This window comes from Heloderma suspectum, chromosome 1, assembly GCF_057233095.1.
Source record: "Heloderma suspectum isolate Gila_16-S chromosome 1, 16-S_ref, whole genome shotgun sequence".
NCBI classification, from domain to species: domain Eukaryota; kingdom Metazoa; phylum Chordata; class Lepidosauria; order Squamata; family Helodermatidae; genus Heloderma; species Heloderma suspectum.
The window spans coordinates 333,063,014-333,079,694 of record NC_139458.1 but is presented as its reverse complement, the minus strand read 5'-3'; the positions used below and the strand labels follow the sequence as shown (position 1 = coordinate 333,079,694).

The 16,681-nt window shown below is 43.2% G+C and overlaps 1 protein-coding gene across 4 annotated transcripts in view; it reads left to right on the top strand.

Annotated features, from left to right (window-relative positions):
* Window positions 1-16,125, top strand: part of ECHDC1 (ethylmalonyl-CoA decarboxylase 1) — a 50,343-nt gene extending 34,218 nt beyond the window's left edge. For all 4 annotated transcript variants that reach the window (XM_084827482.1, XM_084827479.1, XM_084827481.1 and 1 more), the window contains one exon: window positions 12,927-16,125. In XM_084827482.1, the coding sequence (XP_084683608.1) occupies window positions 12,927-13,332 (406 nt within the window). In that variant the 3' untranslated portion in view covers window positions 13,333-16,125. The remainder of the gene's footprint in view (window positions 1-12,926) is intronic.
* Window positions 16,126-16,681: the final 556 nt, after the last annotated feature.

Sequence of the window (16,681 nt, the reverse complement as noted above, 5' to 3'; positions counted from 1 at the left end):
TAATGTGATTATCAGTGTTTGCATTTAATTTCCTTCTGACCCTGCTGTTTACAATTCTTCCCCCTACCCTTCCCCCAGTATGTGTACTGTCAATAAACCTGAAACTCTCTATAATACTCCATGCATGTGGTGAAGTGGGCTATAATCCACAAAAGCTTATGCCAGAATACCTTCATTAGTCTTTGATGTGCAACAAGACTCTTCGTTGTTTTAGCCAAAATAAAAACATCTTACAATGCTTCCTAAAGGTATTCAGATTTCCTAGAGTTTCACAAATATGGGGTAGCCACTAAGAATATCTCTTGACATGCCTTTCTATCTGCTGTTGGCACCTGGAAAATTATTAAAACATGGCTGTAAGGGCCATGATGGAATGTCATCTACAAGCAGAGCGGTAGGGTGGAATGTCTGACTGAGTTGAAAGGCAAGATGCCTGGGCCAGTCAAAGTATTTCCAATGGATTCTCACATTATCATCTGCAACCGTAGTGGATTTATAGATTGACAGCAGTCTAAAGTCTACATATGTTGTATTGCTCCATATGTATGTATTTTATCCCCTTTTAGTATCATCATGTATTAATTAAGTATCTGTTGATTCTGCTGGTATTCATGTCAATTGCATATTTCATTGTATTTTTAATTGCTGATGTTAGGCTGACAATACAGTATACATGTGGGTGTTTACAATAGTGATTTCTATCATGTTATTTATTTATTACATTTACATCCCCCCTTCCAGTGTGGAACTCAAGGGGGCTACACGTGGTTCCCAGGTGGTCTCCCCTCCAAGCACTGACCAGACCCAGACCTGCTTAGCTTCAGCACGGTGGCTGCCTCATGTGCCTTCAGACCATGCCTTGAAACTATGCAATACAGGATACAAATTTATAATGATCTGTTTCTTTGCTTATTGTTTGGATCACTTCCCCCTACCCCACCCCTCTTGTGTGTGCTGCATTTGGCTCATGACCCAATGACCGGAGCTTAGAACACAAGACTTGGATGTCAGTTCCTTGTATTAGAATCTATGTAATTAGGTAGCTGACGTAATATAATTTTGGCAGCAAGTCCTAACTGGGATATTTGGCACTGAACAAGATGAAGTCAGAATAGCCTGGTGAAGAAGCAATTTTTCAGCTTCCTAAAAAAACATTTAAAATAGGTTTGCTTTAGCCACACAGTTTGGATATTACTGTATAATTACAAGCATGGAACACTGTATAATTACAAGCTTGCCTGAGGTGAGAAGCTTTAGTTTGATATGCCAAGTTTAATTATTCTCCTAGCTGAAGATCTAGCTTAAGTTTCACTCACTTAAAAACTCCACCCAGTGCTACTAGCTGTAATGTAGAAATGGAAGGAATAGGGCTGTAGCATAGGCCTGACTGTTAGATTCCTGAAGTATTTAGTTTTTAAATTTTTATTTATTTATTTGTTTCTGTACCTCCCAATAGCTGAAGCTCTTGGCACAGAACTGACACAGTTGCCTCTTTTAGAGAGCAATCCTATGGCCACTAGACAGTGTCTAGAGGGCCATAGGATTTCTTGTTTTCTGGGAACTGAGGTCAGAGCCAGTGCTCTCTCCCCTGTCCCCCACCTCCTTGTAGGGGCTGTGGTTCTTGCTGGTCTCCGTGCTTGGAAATGGAGTGCAGACTGGGTGAATAGGGGGCATTCCTGGGGGCAGGGAGGAGGGGGGCAGACTGTGGAAGCTATTTACACGGCTTCCTATGTGCCATGCGACCTCTCCCCCCCCCCCCGCTTGCTCTGATGTGCCCCAGTGTGGTGTAGTGGCTAGAGTGCTGAACTGGGAGTCAGGAGATCTGGGTTCTAGTCCCCACTTGGCCTTGGAAGCTCACTGGGTGACTTTGGGCCAGTCACAAACTCTCAACCCAACCAACCTCACAGGGTTGTTGTGAGGATAAAATGGAGGAGGAGGATTATGTACGCTGCCTTGAGTTCCTTGGAGGAAAAAAGGCAGGATATAAATGTAATAAATAAAAATAAAATGAAACCAGATGCCTCTGGGAAGTCCATGGGTAGGACATGAGCGCAATAGTCACCTCCTGCTCATGTTCCTCTGGTGTTCAGAGTCATACTGCATCTAATACTGGAGGAAATATGGAGCCTAGCAGCCACTGATAGCTTTATCTTCCACACTCATTTTGGCTCCATCCCACCATTTCCTGGTAATATAAGAATAAAGAAAACATGGAGCAAGCGGTCTCAGATGACACCAAGGCTGGATGTGGGTCAGTGTTAGCATGATTCTGTCACAGAATTGTAGAGGTGGAGCTAGTGGTGCAACAAGGTAATTTTAGTTCCTGGACTTAATGGTTTGTAGAAGTCCCCTTTAGACAGCCATGTCTATTACTTCCAGTTGTGAAGCACACAATTAGCATTTCTTTACTCCCCGCCACCACTGCCAATCCATCCTTCACAACTGCTTCTACATTCCTGATATGTTAGAATAAAATAACAAAAATGCTTACCAACCCTGATAAAAGTAAGAAATACCCCCATCAGCTGCTTTCTTAGTGGCCATTTGGGTGCACCCAGAGCTGCAGGGCCCTGGACTTTGCTCTCATTTTTTTGATCAAGTAACCTCCCTTGTGGACTGTGGGAATGCTGTAGACATAATATACTTCGACTTCAGCAAAGTTTTCGACAGAGTGCCCCATGATCTCCTGATGAGCAAACTAGCTCAAAGTGGGCTATATGAAACAACGATCCGGTGGATCCACAGTTGGCTACAGAATCAGACTTAAAGAATGCTTATCAATGGGATCTTCTCAAACTGGGGAGAGGTAATGAGCGGGGTACCGCAGGGCTCAGTCCTGGGCCCAGTGCTCTTCAACATTTGTATTAATGACTTGGAGGAGGAGGTGCAGGGAATGCTGATCAAATTTGCAGATGACACAAAATTGTGTGGGATAGGTAATACTTTGGAAGACAGAAACAAAATTCAAAGTGATCTTGACAGACTGGAGCGCTGGGCAGAAAGCAACAGAATGAAATTTACTAGGGATAAATGCTAAGTTCTGCACCTAGGAAAAAGAAACCAAATGCACTGTTACAAGATGGGGGATGCTTGGCCCAACAATTCTACTAGTGAGCAGGATCTTGGAATTGTTGTAGATCACAGGCTGAATATGAGCCAACAATGTGATGTGGCTGCAAAAAAGGCAAATGCTCTTTTGGGCTGCATTAATAGAAGCATAGCTTCCAAATCCCGGGAAGTACTAGTTCCCCTCTACTCAGCACTGGTTAGGCCTCATCTGGAGTACTGTGTCCACTTCTGGGCACCACACTTTAGGAAGGATGCAGACAAACTGGAGAGGGTTCAGAGGAGGGCAACAAAGATGATCAGGGGACTGGAAACAAAGCCCTATGAAGAGAGACTGAAAGAACTGGGCATGTTTAGCCTTGAGAAGAGAAGACTGAGGGGAGACATGCTAGCACTCTTCAAGTACTTGAAAGGTGGTCACAGAGTGGAAGGCCAGGATCTCTTCTCGATCATTCCAGAGTGCTCAAGTTACAGGAAGCCAGATTGCGGCTGAACATCAGGAAAAACTTCCTGACTGTTAGAGCAATACGACAATGGAACCAATTCCCTAGGGAGGTGGTGGGCTCTCCTACACTGGAGGCATTCAAGATGAGGCTGGACAGCCACCTGTCAGGGATGCTCTGACTTGGATTCCTACATTGAGCAGGGGGTTGGACTCGATGGCCTTGTAGGCCCCTTCCAACCCTACTATTCTGTGATTCTGTGAATCCAGCCCCCACTCCTTGATGCAGAGAATGCAGAGCTCCAGCATCCCCAGAAGTGACTGTCCAGCCTCTGCTTGAAGACGTCCAGCAAGAAAGAGTCCACTACCTCTTTAGGTGGTTGGTTCCATTGTCAAATACTTTTATCAAGAAGTCCTAATGCTCAACTAAAATCTACTCTCTTGTGGCTTAAGCCCACTAAATCTAGTCCTGCTCTCTGGAGTTGTAGAGGCCAAATCTTTGCTGCTTTCAATGTGACAACCCTTCCAGTATTTGAAGAGGGCTATCTTGTCCCCACTCCCCTCACTCTTCTCTAGGCTAAACATACTAAGGTCCTTTCACTTTTCAACATAGGACTTGTTTTCTGTATCCCTGATCATCTTTGTTGTCCTCCATTGAACCTGTTCTAATTTGTCTGTACCCTTTTTAAAGCGCAGCACCCAGAAAGGGATACAGTACTCCAGATAAGCTCGGATTAGTGCAGAATAAAGTGGAACTCCCACTTCCTGTGACTTGAAAGTATTGTTCTATAAATGCAGCCTAAAATCGTATTAGCCTTTTTGTTTTGTTTTTTGCTGCTGCTGCATCACGCTGTTGACCTATGCTCAGTTTGTGATCAAGTACACCCCCGAGATCATTTTCTCATGTACTGTTACTAAGCCAGTTATCTCCCTTTCTATGCTTTTGCACTTTTTTTGCCTACATGCAGAACTTTGCATTTTTCTATTGCTTTTCAGTCTGTTAGTTTCAGCCCAGCTTTCCATTCTATCAAAATCATTTTTTGAATTTTATTCCCATCTTCCGAGATGTTAGCTATTCCTTCCAGGTTATTAATCTAATTTAATTAGCATTTCGTCCACTCCTCATCTAAGTTATTGATAAAAATATTGAAGAGTATCAGGCCCAGGACAGAGCCGTGCAGCACCCCACTCAAAACCTCCCTCCAGTTTGATGAAGAACCACTGATGAATGCTCTTTCAGTATGGTTTTCCAACAACCTGTGAATCAGTCATCTACCCTGCATTTAACCAGTTTGCTAATGAAAATGTCATGGGGAACTGTCGGATGCTTTGCTGAAATCAAGATAAATTACATCCGCAGCATCTCCACAATCCACTAAATTAATAACCTCATCAAAAAAGAAGATAGGATTAATCTGGGAGGATTTATTCTTGACATATCCATACTGGCTCCTACTTTTCACTGCATCATTATCAAGATGATTACAGACTGACTGCTTTATAATCTGTTCTAGCATCTTCCCTATTATCGAAGCTAGACTGACTGGTCTGTAGTAGTTTCTTGGAACCTCTTTTTTCCCCTTTTTGAAGATTGGGGCATTTCCTCATCTCTAGTCCTGTGATGCCTCACCCCTTCTCCAGTATTTCTCAAAGATGATAGAGATTCAGCAAGTTCCTTTAGTACCCTAGGATGTAATTCATCTGGTCCTGGAGACTTGAGCTCATTTAAGGTGGACAGATAATTCCTAACAAACACCTTCTCAATCTTGAACTGCAATCCTGACTCCTCACCAGTTGCACTACTTATGTGAGATTGCATACAGTTCCTCTTTTGGGACAAGACAGAGGTAAAATTGGAGTTGAGTAGTTCCGCCTTCTTTTTGTCATCCATTAAGATTTCATGATCCTTACTAAGCAGTGGTCCTATAATTTCTGTCTTCCTCTTGAACATACCTTAAAAAAACCCCTTTTTGTTAGCATCACTCACCAGCCTTAACTCGTCTGGAGCTTTAGCTTTCCTGTCACTGTCCTATAAATCTGTGCTATGTGACTGTACTTGTCCTTGGTTGCCAGTGCTTCCTTCCATTTTTTTTTTATACATGTCCTTTTATTTTCAGCTCCTCACTAAGTTTTTTGTGCAGCCAGATTGGGTTTTTTAGATGCTTTGCTCTTCTCTTTTTCAATGGAATGGTTTGATTGCACCTCTAGTAATTCTTTCCACAAAAACTCCCACCCATCTTGGGCTCCTTTCCCCATTAGTATAGAAAGCCATGGAATCCCACCTAGCATTGCTGAGCTCATTAAAATCAGCTTTCTAAAACCCAAGGTACATATTTGACTGCTGACAGAGAATAAATGTCAGCATTACACAGTCACTCTCCCCACCTAAATTCCCACTGCTTTAATCTCACTGACTAACTTTTCCCTATTGCTTAAGGTTGAGAGCTGATCATTCCTTTCTTCACCTTCAGCAAGGCATGTTAAGAATGTGTTGGAGATTCAACACATTCCTAACATGCATGTGTCATGCAGCATTTCTCCCAACAGCTATCAGGGTAGCTGAAGTCCTTCATTACTATTAATTATTGCTTCCCTGAAACATCTTTGCTCGTGGTCCTGTCTCTCATGCATGGTTCGCCACATTCTTAGCTTACTAGAGCGTTGAGAGGTGGAGCCATGGGGTTGTGACAACCACCCCACTTCATAGTGTCACAACTGGGCCTGATAGAAGAAAGCATGCTTTCATGAGTGAGGTCCTCAGGTCAATCCTTCTTTATGTTCAGAGGATTGGGAAATACATGGACGTGACTTTGGTTTGAGTTCTGCTGCTGGTCAGTAGATCACCCTCCCCTAGATGGACTGTTGTTGTGACTTGGTATAAGGCAACATTTACAGTAGGCTAGAAAAGGCTGGGTGAGTTTTTATGCTGAACAAGCCATCTGTGCCTGTCTGGATGGAGGAGGCAAGGCCTGGAGCTGACAGACATTTTAGGGGAGAGGTCGCGTGCGTGTGCGTGACTTAAACAGCATTCCAAGTTAAAACGGCACTGAGGTTGCCTTTTTTTTCTAAAGCCTAGCATACTACTTGGGCTTGGGGGTTGGTTGGAATGTTGAAATTTGCCCACTCTGTCCTTTGACTGAGAATTGTTGCTGGAAGTACCATCCAGGGGCAGGGTAAATTGGTGCAAGTCCTTCCCCCAGTTTTTCTGATCGTGCTTCAGGCATGCTGTTGTCTGGTTCTAGATGCTAAATATTGTGCCCCTTCCCAACCTGAAATGGTCCCATTTCTGCTTGTTGAACCCACAGCAGAGATCTGCAAGCCTTTGGCACAGCCCCCAGTGCTTTAAGCCTGGGTATGTGCAATCCCACAATAGCGAATGCCCTTTTCTTGCTGCCTGCCGAGTTCCTTTTTTAAATTCTTTGTAACTTATCCTTCCCCTTCCCCATCACATAAAAGGAGATCTGTATTTCCAAATTTGGAGGATTTTAAGAAATCATAATGCTGGAACCTGGCCAAACACAACAAGCAGTGCCTTGGCATGAACAGAAGGAAAGAAGGCACCGTACAGGGGTGTGTGCACATGCTTATCTATATGCCAGTCAGTGTGTATCCATACCAACTGTGGAAGCGCTGCTCTGCATACCAGTGGTTTCTTGTCCTGTTCTAGACAGGCTGTATGCTCACAGGATGCTGAGCAAGGCTGGGAGGCAACCGACAGGAGTGTGAGTTGTCTAGCAGCCAGAGGAAGGCAGCAAGTACAGATTCCAGGTAACTGGGGCTGAGTCAGGGAATGGATGTCCTGGGACATCTTTCATGGGAGTTTGCATTCAACAGAGCACTGAAATAGCAAAGGAGGCACCCCTAAGTACACAATTGCCATCCCTTAGTGGAGAGCCAGGATAAAAGTGTCACGGTGCAGAGCCATGGCAGGAGCCATTTAGACTGATAGTATCACTCAGACAGTTCTAGATGTGCCTTCTCTGGGAGTTCACAGCAGTGCAAAGGCTCTCGGGGGAGTTGAGGTGATTTTGGTTCTTCTCTTGAGGGGCCTGACCTCCCCACGTATTGTAGCCAGAGTCAGACTTTGCATCCTTTTCTTTTGGGGTCTCCTTTGGATTAGACTCCCATCTCACTTGGGGGTCTTCAACATTCCTGAAGCAGCCTCCTGTTCACCCACATATGTACCCCTGCTCCTCCCATCCCACCAGTTTGGTATTACTCTCTGAAGTGTCTGGAATATCTTCTGAGACTTCAGCAGGGTTGAAATGTGTGGGAGCAGGGCCTATCTATCTCCACACAGCTAGTAACTGATGCTGAATTCTGTGTCTGCAAAGCAAAACTGCAGATGTGTAGAATATGCACAGTTCTGCGTGTGTGTGTGTGTGTGTGTGTGTGTGAGAGAGAGAGAGAGAGAGAGAGAGGATTTTGAAACATGTGACTCCAAATGGTTTCATAATACTGTCCCCCTTCTCTCCCAGCAATTCCCTGTTTGCCCACCAACAAAGCTACCTAGCTGTGGTAGACTACTCTTATGTGCTTCTTAAGCTTTCTGAAGAGAGAAGTATAAGCTGCCTATCAAATCATTAGTGTTTCTGAATATTTGAATCACAAGTTTTCATAACATTATAAAGAAGAAAACACACATGTGTTATGTTGTAATGATTATAGTCTTTTTATTTCTTCTTTTAAAACCCAGAGCAGCATTTAGGTAAACAAGATGGGTTTTAATTTGAAATGTCGTTGCCTCATTTCACAATAGCCCTTTCTTACCAGGCAGCATTTGGCCTAAATTTCACACAGCATTCGCATATTCATGAGTTGTTCTTGAGAACTGCAAGCTGACAAAACACTGCTGCAGCTTGGCACAGTGTGTTTGTGTGAGCAAGTGATGTCACGGTACAGGTTAAGAAATGGAGGGATTCCTCTATGCTTGGAGCTTGGTGGGTGCTTGTTTTTAGACTTCCACTGGCCAGTTGATTTGTCTTAACTAAATCTGTGTTGCCCTATAAAAACATGAATGTGCCATTTTAAATATTTGCATTTTAAACGCATTTTTAAAACTGTTAGAGATGCAAGAGTAAAAATTTCAAGATATAGTTCATAAGTCTTCATGGCTAAGCTCTAAAATAGTGGTAGGTTTTTCTTCTTCAAGGTTCAGAGGAGACTAACCTCCAAAATTATATTCTTTAATCAGGCAGTTTAGTCAGTTGTGTGAAAGGGATTTTATTTTTACAAGTACCTGCATTGAGTTGGATCCAGACTACCCATGGGACTCTCCTACTAGAGGAAGGGGGGGGGAGGCAACTTTTGCCAGTTCCCTCTGCAGCCCCATGAAATGTTGCTCTGGAGGATTGGGAAACAGTAAGGAAAGTGGCACTGGGGGCTGCAGGGGGAGTGAGGAATTGGCAAAAATCCACTGGATCTCAGTCCCTTTGTGGAAGAGTGTGTTTGCATCTGACCCATTGGCCATGTTCAGATGATCGGAGGGGAAGAGAAGCCCCTGTGGCTTCTTTTCTCCGCCCCGTGTGTGCTGCATGTGTGAACGCTATTTGCATAATGGTCCACAACATTGCTTGGGTTGCTCTGTCATCCAAACCCAGTGCAGTGCACGGTGGGGGTGGCTTCTTACAAGCCCTACTACAAGCCATGGGTTGTGGGGTGGGTAAGAAGCCATCCCTGCTGCACACCATGCCGGGTTTGGATGATATGGCAACCCCTTGTGACATCACAGGTAATTATGCAAATGGCGGTTGCATGTACAGCACACATGGGGGCAGAAGTCAGAGTGGCGTCTTGTCCCCCCATGATCGACCGAACCTGGTCATCAGGTTTAACTTAATTGCAAGTAGGTAGAGTTCCACCTGCCTCAGTCAATGCAAGGAAAGTTACTGTTTCTCCAACAGCAGCGCTGAGCAATGTGTACTGCAGTATTTTGAATTATTGTCTTAATTGCTGCCATTTTCCTGTCTCTTAGAGGTACCTCTCAAGAGCAGTAATCCAGATAAATTTGTGTGTATCTCAAAACAGATTTACACCAATATCACAGGCACATGATAAATAAGCTATCCTGAAGGCAACTTTAAAACCCATTTTCAGTGCCAAAGATAATTTGTCTGCATGGCTGAATTCTATGTAGTATGCATGATATATTAGTTTGCATCCCCATAATGCTCTTCTGTAGATCTCAGTGGGGAAACCTGGAGGGTGGATTGGACATTAGTTTCAGTTTTTCTACCTCTTCCGCGGACTCAAAAATAAATAAATGCCCTCCTCTTTCAAGTTGTCATAAAATCCTTTCATTTTCTCTTTAATTACGATCTAAGGGAGAGGCTCTTCTAGGAGTTCTGCCTACTTAGCAGATAATAACCTGGTTTGCACGATCACCGTGGCTTAAATAAGCTACGGTGGGTTGCAGTGCTGGGCAGCCATTTTGAATATTCAAGCCTCAACCACAGCTTACTGTATCGTCTGAACCTCTGGTGGGGGAGGGTAGTGCGAGGGTTAAACAACCCTTGCGTAATCCATGGCCTGTTTTAGGGTTACATGAGAGTTGTTTAATCCTCGCACAACCCTCCCCCCGCTGGATTCAGATGACACAACAAGCTGTGGTTGTGACTTGAATATTCAAAATGGCTGCCTGTGCCACAACTGTTTGATCATGTAAACAGGCCTGATCCATGCAACAAAGAGAGCCTTTTCATTGGTAGACCTACAACTGCAGAACTCACTCTTTGATCAAATCAAACCCTAACCCTGTTCGCTTCATCAGACCATGGCAGAATCTCCTAATCTCCATGTTGCCTGCCTTCTGCATGATCCTGAGCTCAAGTCCATTCTTCCTCCCTCCCTCCTTCCTGCCAGCCACACAATTTCCTGTAGATTCCTGCCCACCCCACTTCTCTCCTTTCCCTCAAGCCGTTTCTTTCCTTTTTCCTGACCCATGAGCTGCTGTCTCTCTTTCCTCCATGATGTACACACTATCTGTGGCAAAGTTTAGTTTCCACAAGCAGAATACAAGATAAAATAGATTCAGAAATGTTGGAGAGATATAAACGGTGAAGACCAGTAGCTGCCATCAAACCATTTTCTGGGGCTTGCCTATTCAAGTCATTGGCCCTATTTCAGCAAACTGTAAAGATGTCATTATCTTCCTAGTAACTGTGCTAGTTTTCTCCTGGAGTGTGGCATTGACTTCAGTATTGTGCTTTTTGTTAAGTGCTATAAAGAATGAGAGTATTCACATGACATACAACAAAAGGCAAGATCCTGACTACTGTAGCTTTTAATCATTCCCCGCTACCTTGCTGGATACAGGACAGTATCCCTGTGCATTATTACTGTTGGCCAAATCTCCTTTTTCTCTGCCGCATCCCACTTCCAAATACTGCAAATTGCCAGTTTTTTTCTCCAAAATCCTGTTCCTTTGATCTTGTCTAAATTACAAGTCTGCCTTTGACCTTCTCTTTTCTGATAAAATGCATGAAAAATTAGCTGCCCTTTTAGTTTGCTAATGATTATTATGTGGACCAATTTCAAGCTGACTTGGGCCAAAAAAGCTGTTCTTTTGATGATCAGTGTGTGTGTGTGTGTGTGTGTGTGTGTGTAATATACACCACTTATTTTACTTCACTGTGGTTTTTTTCTATGTACTTACTATACTGTTCTGGATTTTTCACAATACTGTCCAAATATTTCTCCTGCTTATCAAACTCCACCATTTCTAGTTGCACTCTCCTCTATCCACACACATGTTGTTGCTTTTTTAAAAAAATGCCCCTTGGTCACTGAAACATTGTACCCTTTTATTTTGCTACCAAAAGCCTTTGAAACTTCTTTGCTTGATTATAGTAGACAGTGGGTTGGATCCAGATTTAGTCATATTTGGGGTAGACCCATTGAAATCAATGAGATTTAAACATGTCATGGTCTTCATTTCCTTTGGAAATGTGCATTTCTAATTTTTGAAGGGTAGAGAGATTTCCTTCTCCCACTTTTGCCTCTTCCCATTCCGCTCCTCTCAAGCAAGCTAGCCAGGTTGCATCCAACAAAATCTTGTTTATTCTGACTCCTTCTAACCCAGCTGGAATTTGCACCTGTCTGTGTGGGGTCTGTTGTCCTCCCCACTCCTTATTTGGCATTACAGTTCTCTGTCCTCACTTTTCCTCCTGGCATTAACCCCATAGCTATCTGTCCTATCTAAATTTTATGTAATCCTCATATTTTGTTCTGTTACCTTGCTCTTGTCTTGTTGCCAATTCCCTATCTTAAGAGAGCTCAACTTTAGATCTATTGCTTTTCCCACCTGGGCACTCCATGCCTCTATGTAGGCTAAAGACCCAAACGCATCTCCAGTGGCATATTTGTAAATAAGGACATGTGCAACAACCCAGTGTTAAAACAAGGCTCAGACTGTTCCTCTGGCTCTGGAAGGGAAGGTTGGGGCTGGCCAGTTTGGTGATGGCTAGCTATAAGGTGCTTAGAATATCTTGGCCAGCTGGCACCAGAAGCCACTGCTGGCCTTCATCAGTTCCAAAGGTTTGGAGCTGGAGAAGAGAAGAGGGTTTTGTCCCTAATCACATGGAGGTGCAGCATGATGCCAGGGATTAGGGCTGCAGTCTGGTTCACACCTACTTGGGCCTAAACTCCATTTAACCCAATGGGACTTGTTTCTGACCAAAACAGAAGAGTGGTGTGGTGCTGATGACCACAAGTTTTGGTTTGACTATAAAGGCCAGCAAAACCTTTGGATCAGGAGACAGCCACTCCTTCCCTGTTTGTATTCAACTTGAATTTTGTCCTTCCACTTGATGGAGATGAGTAAGAGAGCATACAATCCTGCCATTTTCCCCTAGCTCCATCCCTTAATCTAATCGCAGCCCCATACACTCCGGGAGAAAGCGGAGGACAGGAAGGCCTGGTGTGCTAAGGTCCATGGGGTCACGAAGAGTCGGACATGACTTAATGACTGAACAACAACAACAACCCATAGGGCTTTGTGTATGTTTCCAGATGAGTAGCTGTATTAGTCTGTGACAGCAGAAAGAATGAAGAGTCTTGTCGCACCATAAAGACAAACAAAATTATTATGGTATAAGCTTTTGTAGAGTACAACCCACTTCAGCTGCTACAATCAGAGGCGTGTGTGTGTGTGTGTGTAGTTCTAAACATGAATGTTTGAACATTCTAGAGGTGTTTTTTTTTTAAAAAAAGCGATCCATTTGTTTTGCATTACTTTGGATAAAATCACTTCCCTGATGCTTGGTTAGCCTGCTTAGCCTTAGAAAATGCTTACAGTCTGCAAGTCCTGTCCTGCTGGATGGAACTGTGCTTTGCATAGAAATGAAGCAAAGTACTTAGATAGCATGCCTGCTAAGCTTCAGTATAAATTAACAACAGAATACTTATTTCTTATTGACAGGTTAATGATCCCAGAGAGTGAAATAAGATTTGTCCACAAGCAGATGGGCTTAGTACCAGGCTGGGGGGGAGCTACCAGGCTCATACAAATCCTTGGCAGCAGCTCTGCCCTCAAGTTGCTGAGTGGTGCTGTGAAACTGGACCCAGAGAGCGCCGTTCGTATTGGTCTGGCAGAAGCCATGTTGCCCTCATCAGATGAACGTGAATCTCTAGAAGAAGCACACACATGGCTCAAGCCATACACAAAGGGGCCTGCTGAAGTAATTCAGGCGGTGAAGAAAGTTGTTTCAGCAGGAAGAGAACTGCAGTTAGAAGTTGCCTTGAGGACAGAAAAGGAAATATTTGGAACTGTTTGGGGTGGGCCTGCCAATTTGCAGGCCTTGGCTCAGAGAACAAAACATAAATGAGTAATAATGCATCAAAGAAATGGGTTTTATCTTTCTTCTGAAAATGAACTGCTGCCACCAACTAGGAATTTGTGGGAAAATTCAAACTTTTATCAGTTTAATGTGCATTGACATTCCGGAGCATTTGATTATAAATCCCTATATTCTTATCATAGCTAAAGTGGATATTAAGGGAGTTAAATCAACTTTATCATCATATAGACCTGAGACAACTGTGAGAAGTTGACCTCGCAGATGGGCTTGGTTGATGATGATGTCTCCAACTCCAGACTCTTGGAGATGATGATGAACAAGTTTTGATAACCTAAAGGCAGGAGTTTTGGAGCTGTGTACATGTCCCAGCACCCTAAGGTCAAATAAATCAAATATGAGAAATGTTTTTTCTTGAATTGCATGTAGGTGGTTCTCAGTGAGGTGGTTCTATATATGTACAATCCCAAAGTTCCTGCCTTCAGGTTATTAAACTTCATCAAACTTGTTCTTGATGGTCTCCAAGCGACGATCTTGGAGACATTCAATATCAAGTGAATCCACCAGCAAGAAAGTTCTACCTTCATCCTAGTTATTTATGCATATAATTCTTGTTAAATTTGAAAGGGATGTTCACCATATGCCATGTCTGTGAAAATGTCATCAGTGATGGCATCAAGCCTGTGCATCAAAGGTATAGCCCAAGTTTGATAAGTCTTTACCATAAGGATGCAATTCTATACAAATGGACTTGTGAGTGGGTCCCAGTTACCTCAACTGACCTGACCTGTTCCAGCTAGGCTGTGTGAGGGAACAGCTCCAGTGTGACTTGCAGACTGCCATATACATACAACTTTCACCTGCAATATACAGCTAATAGCTAAAGCATATTTTTATACTCCTGCATGATTGAGCTCTAGTTCTTAAGATATTTAAGATACACTGATGATGACTTTTTGTTATCAAAAGTATTTTGGAAATGAAAGCTGCTAGTTTCCATTTGTCAGAAAAAGGCACCTGCTCAGGCCTGAATTGGGTTCTGTCAAAGATGAATGTGCTGCTTCAACTCAAAAATTGGGAATAAGGAAATCAAGGTGTGATTTTGATACAATATGCATGATGCATTCTAAGCTACAGATGATACTTCTCTTATCAGCCTAAAAGTGCTTCAGGCTAGATGTCAGTCATTGCTTCTGTTAATTCTTTTTGTTTCTTTGTTTACAGTTCTGTCATTTGAGTTTCTTGGTTTTCAGTGATGACCTTGCCAATTTTCTATTATTATAGTATCTTATCTTAGGAAATAAGGGTTTATCATAACCAATAATAACAGTTGTTGGTTTTGCAAACAAGACCATAGGTTTTCTTTCTTTTTGACAATTCTGTGTGTGTCTACTTAAAAGTAAATGTCACCAATTTCAATGGACTTACTCCCATATAAGTGGTTATAGGATTGTATCCTCAGTGCACAAAATGAAAACAATGGCAAAGCAAGAGGAACCTGACATCAAGGAGACATTTGCAGCTGTAGATAAAATGTGCTTTGAAAAACCACATCAAGTTAGGTTGTTTTAGTGGAACTGTTTTGTTCACTTATTAAGAAAACTAGTTCTTCTGTTGAGGATAAGGGTCCACAGATGAGCTCACCATGGACAAGAACATCTTTTAACCTGGTGAATGCAGTGGTGGGGAGAATTCCTGTATGTCTCCTGAGAATGGAAAACAGCATGAACACTCCCCAAATAGCGTGCTAAAACACATAGAAAGCAGCAGTTTTTTGTGTCCCAGCAAAACAGGTATAAGGTCTCACTTTCCTGCTTCTGAGTTCAAGCATGGTGTGACAGACCCTGACCCCTCCCTTGGGGTGGAAGAGGGTGAGATGTCAAGCACAAATTTTGACCTGTTACCAAGGCCAGCCAAGTTTTGTGAACCTCTGGTTGAGGGTAGAAGAGACAATCCAAAATGTCTACAACTAGGTTCTCTGAATTCACTTTATTTATAGACTTAGTCCTGTTGAAAGTGCTGTTAGAGCTGGCATGCAAGTTTGGTCGGTGTTGCTGTAGCCTAGTTGAATCTGTTGAAATACAGGCATATTACCATGTTGTAAGCCCAATATGTTAGAGGCCTGTATATGCATAAAACATTTTGTTAGCTGAAAATGGATGTGGGGGAGAAAGAGGGGTGTTAATAGTGTGTCACAGCTAAGAACATCAAAAAGATATTTTTTTCTTGACTGGGATTATAGCTTTTTATGTTGTTGTATATATTTGGGGTACCTATACTTTTTTTGGGAGCCCTATATGTCTCTGGTCTACAACCCTACGCTATTGTTTATGAAATTATTTCAAGTTTTGTGCATGGGCTAAATTATTTAAATTTGCATAAATTAACTTTTTATAAAAATAGTTATATTATTGCTTGTTTTTCAGTTCCTATGGGGATAAACAGTTTGTTGAGTCTATAAAATAGATCCATGTTGCGAAACAGGCAGATGAACAGGTTTGTAGTAGACTGATATGGATGAAAATATATCTATCCAGGCCCCTTTTGTCCTGGGCAAGTAGAACAGAATTATTTCTACTTTGGTATTTTAGTATAAGCCAAATTAACTGCTACTTCTGAAATGAGTAGGGGTGCACGAAAGCCACTTACCTGGTCTCGCAGCTTGCTTCGCGGTGGGGGGGAGGCGCTTCGCTGCTCCCCACGAAGTTCAGGCTGGGGGGGGGAGGCTTCCCTCCTCGCCCGGCCGAAATTCAGGCCGGGGAGGAGGCGCCTCGCCCGGCCGCGAAATAAAAAGTTTAAAAAAAAATGCCCCCATGATAGGCTACGTGACAATTAACATAGCCTATCACGGCTAGATCTGCAAAGTCAGCCGTGATAGGCTACGTTAATCGTCACGTAGCCTATCACGGGGGCGTTTTTTTTTTACTTTTATTGGAATGGCGGCGGCAGCAGCCGGTCAAAAGACTGGCTGCCGCCTCTGCCCCTGTCGAAGACCTGCCGAACCGCCGCCGGGATCCGCCGCCGGGAGGGACATTCGGGAAAGGTAAGTCCCAACCTGGGGGGGGGGGGGGCGCGGGGTGGAGAATTTCTCCCCGAAACTACTTCGGGGGGCCGAATACGTTGGCACTCGGCCCCCCGAAGTTTCGGGGAGAAATTCTCCCCCATCCCTAGAAATGAGATTCATTTGGGCTCTAGCTTGAGAACTGATAGCTTCGCAAATGCAAAACTTTCCTTAGGTTTGTTAGTACAAAATGATCTTACTAGGAATGCTCAACACTTTACTGGGCATCATTTGGTAAAGTCTGTCACTTACAGATATGCTTAACGGAAGGGATTTTGATTTAGTGCAGTAACCATTCAGGAGAGTTTAATGGAAACT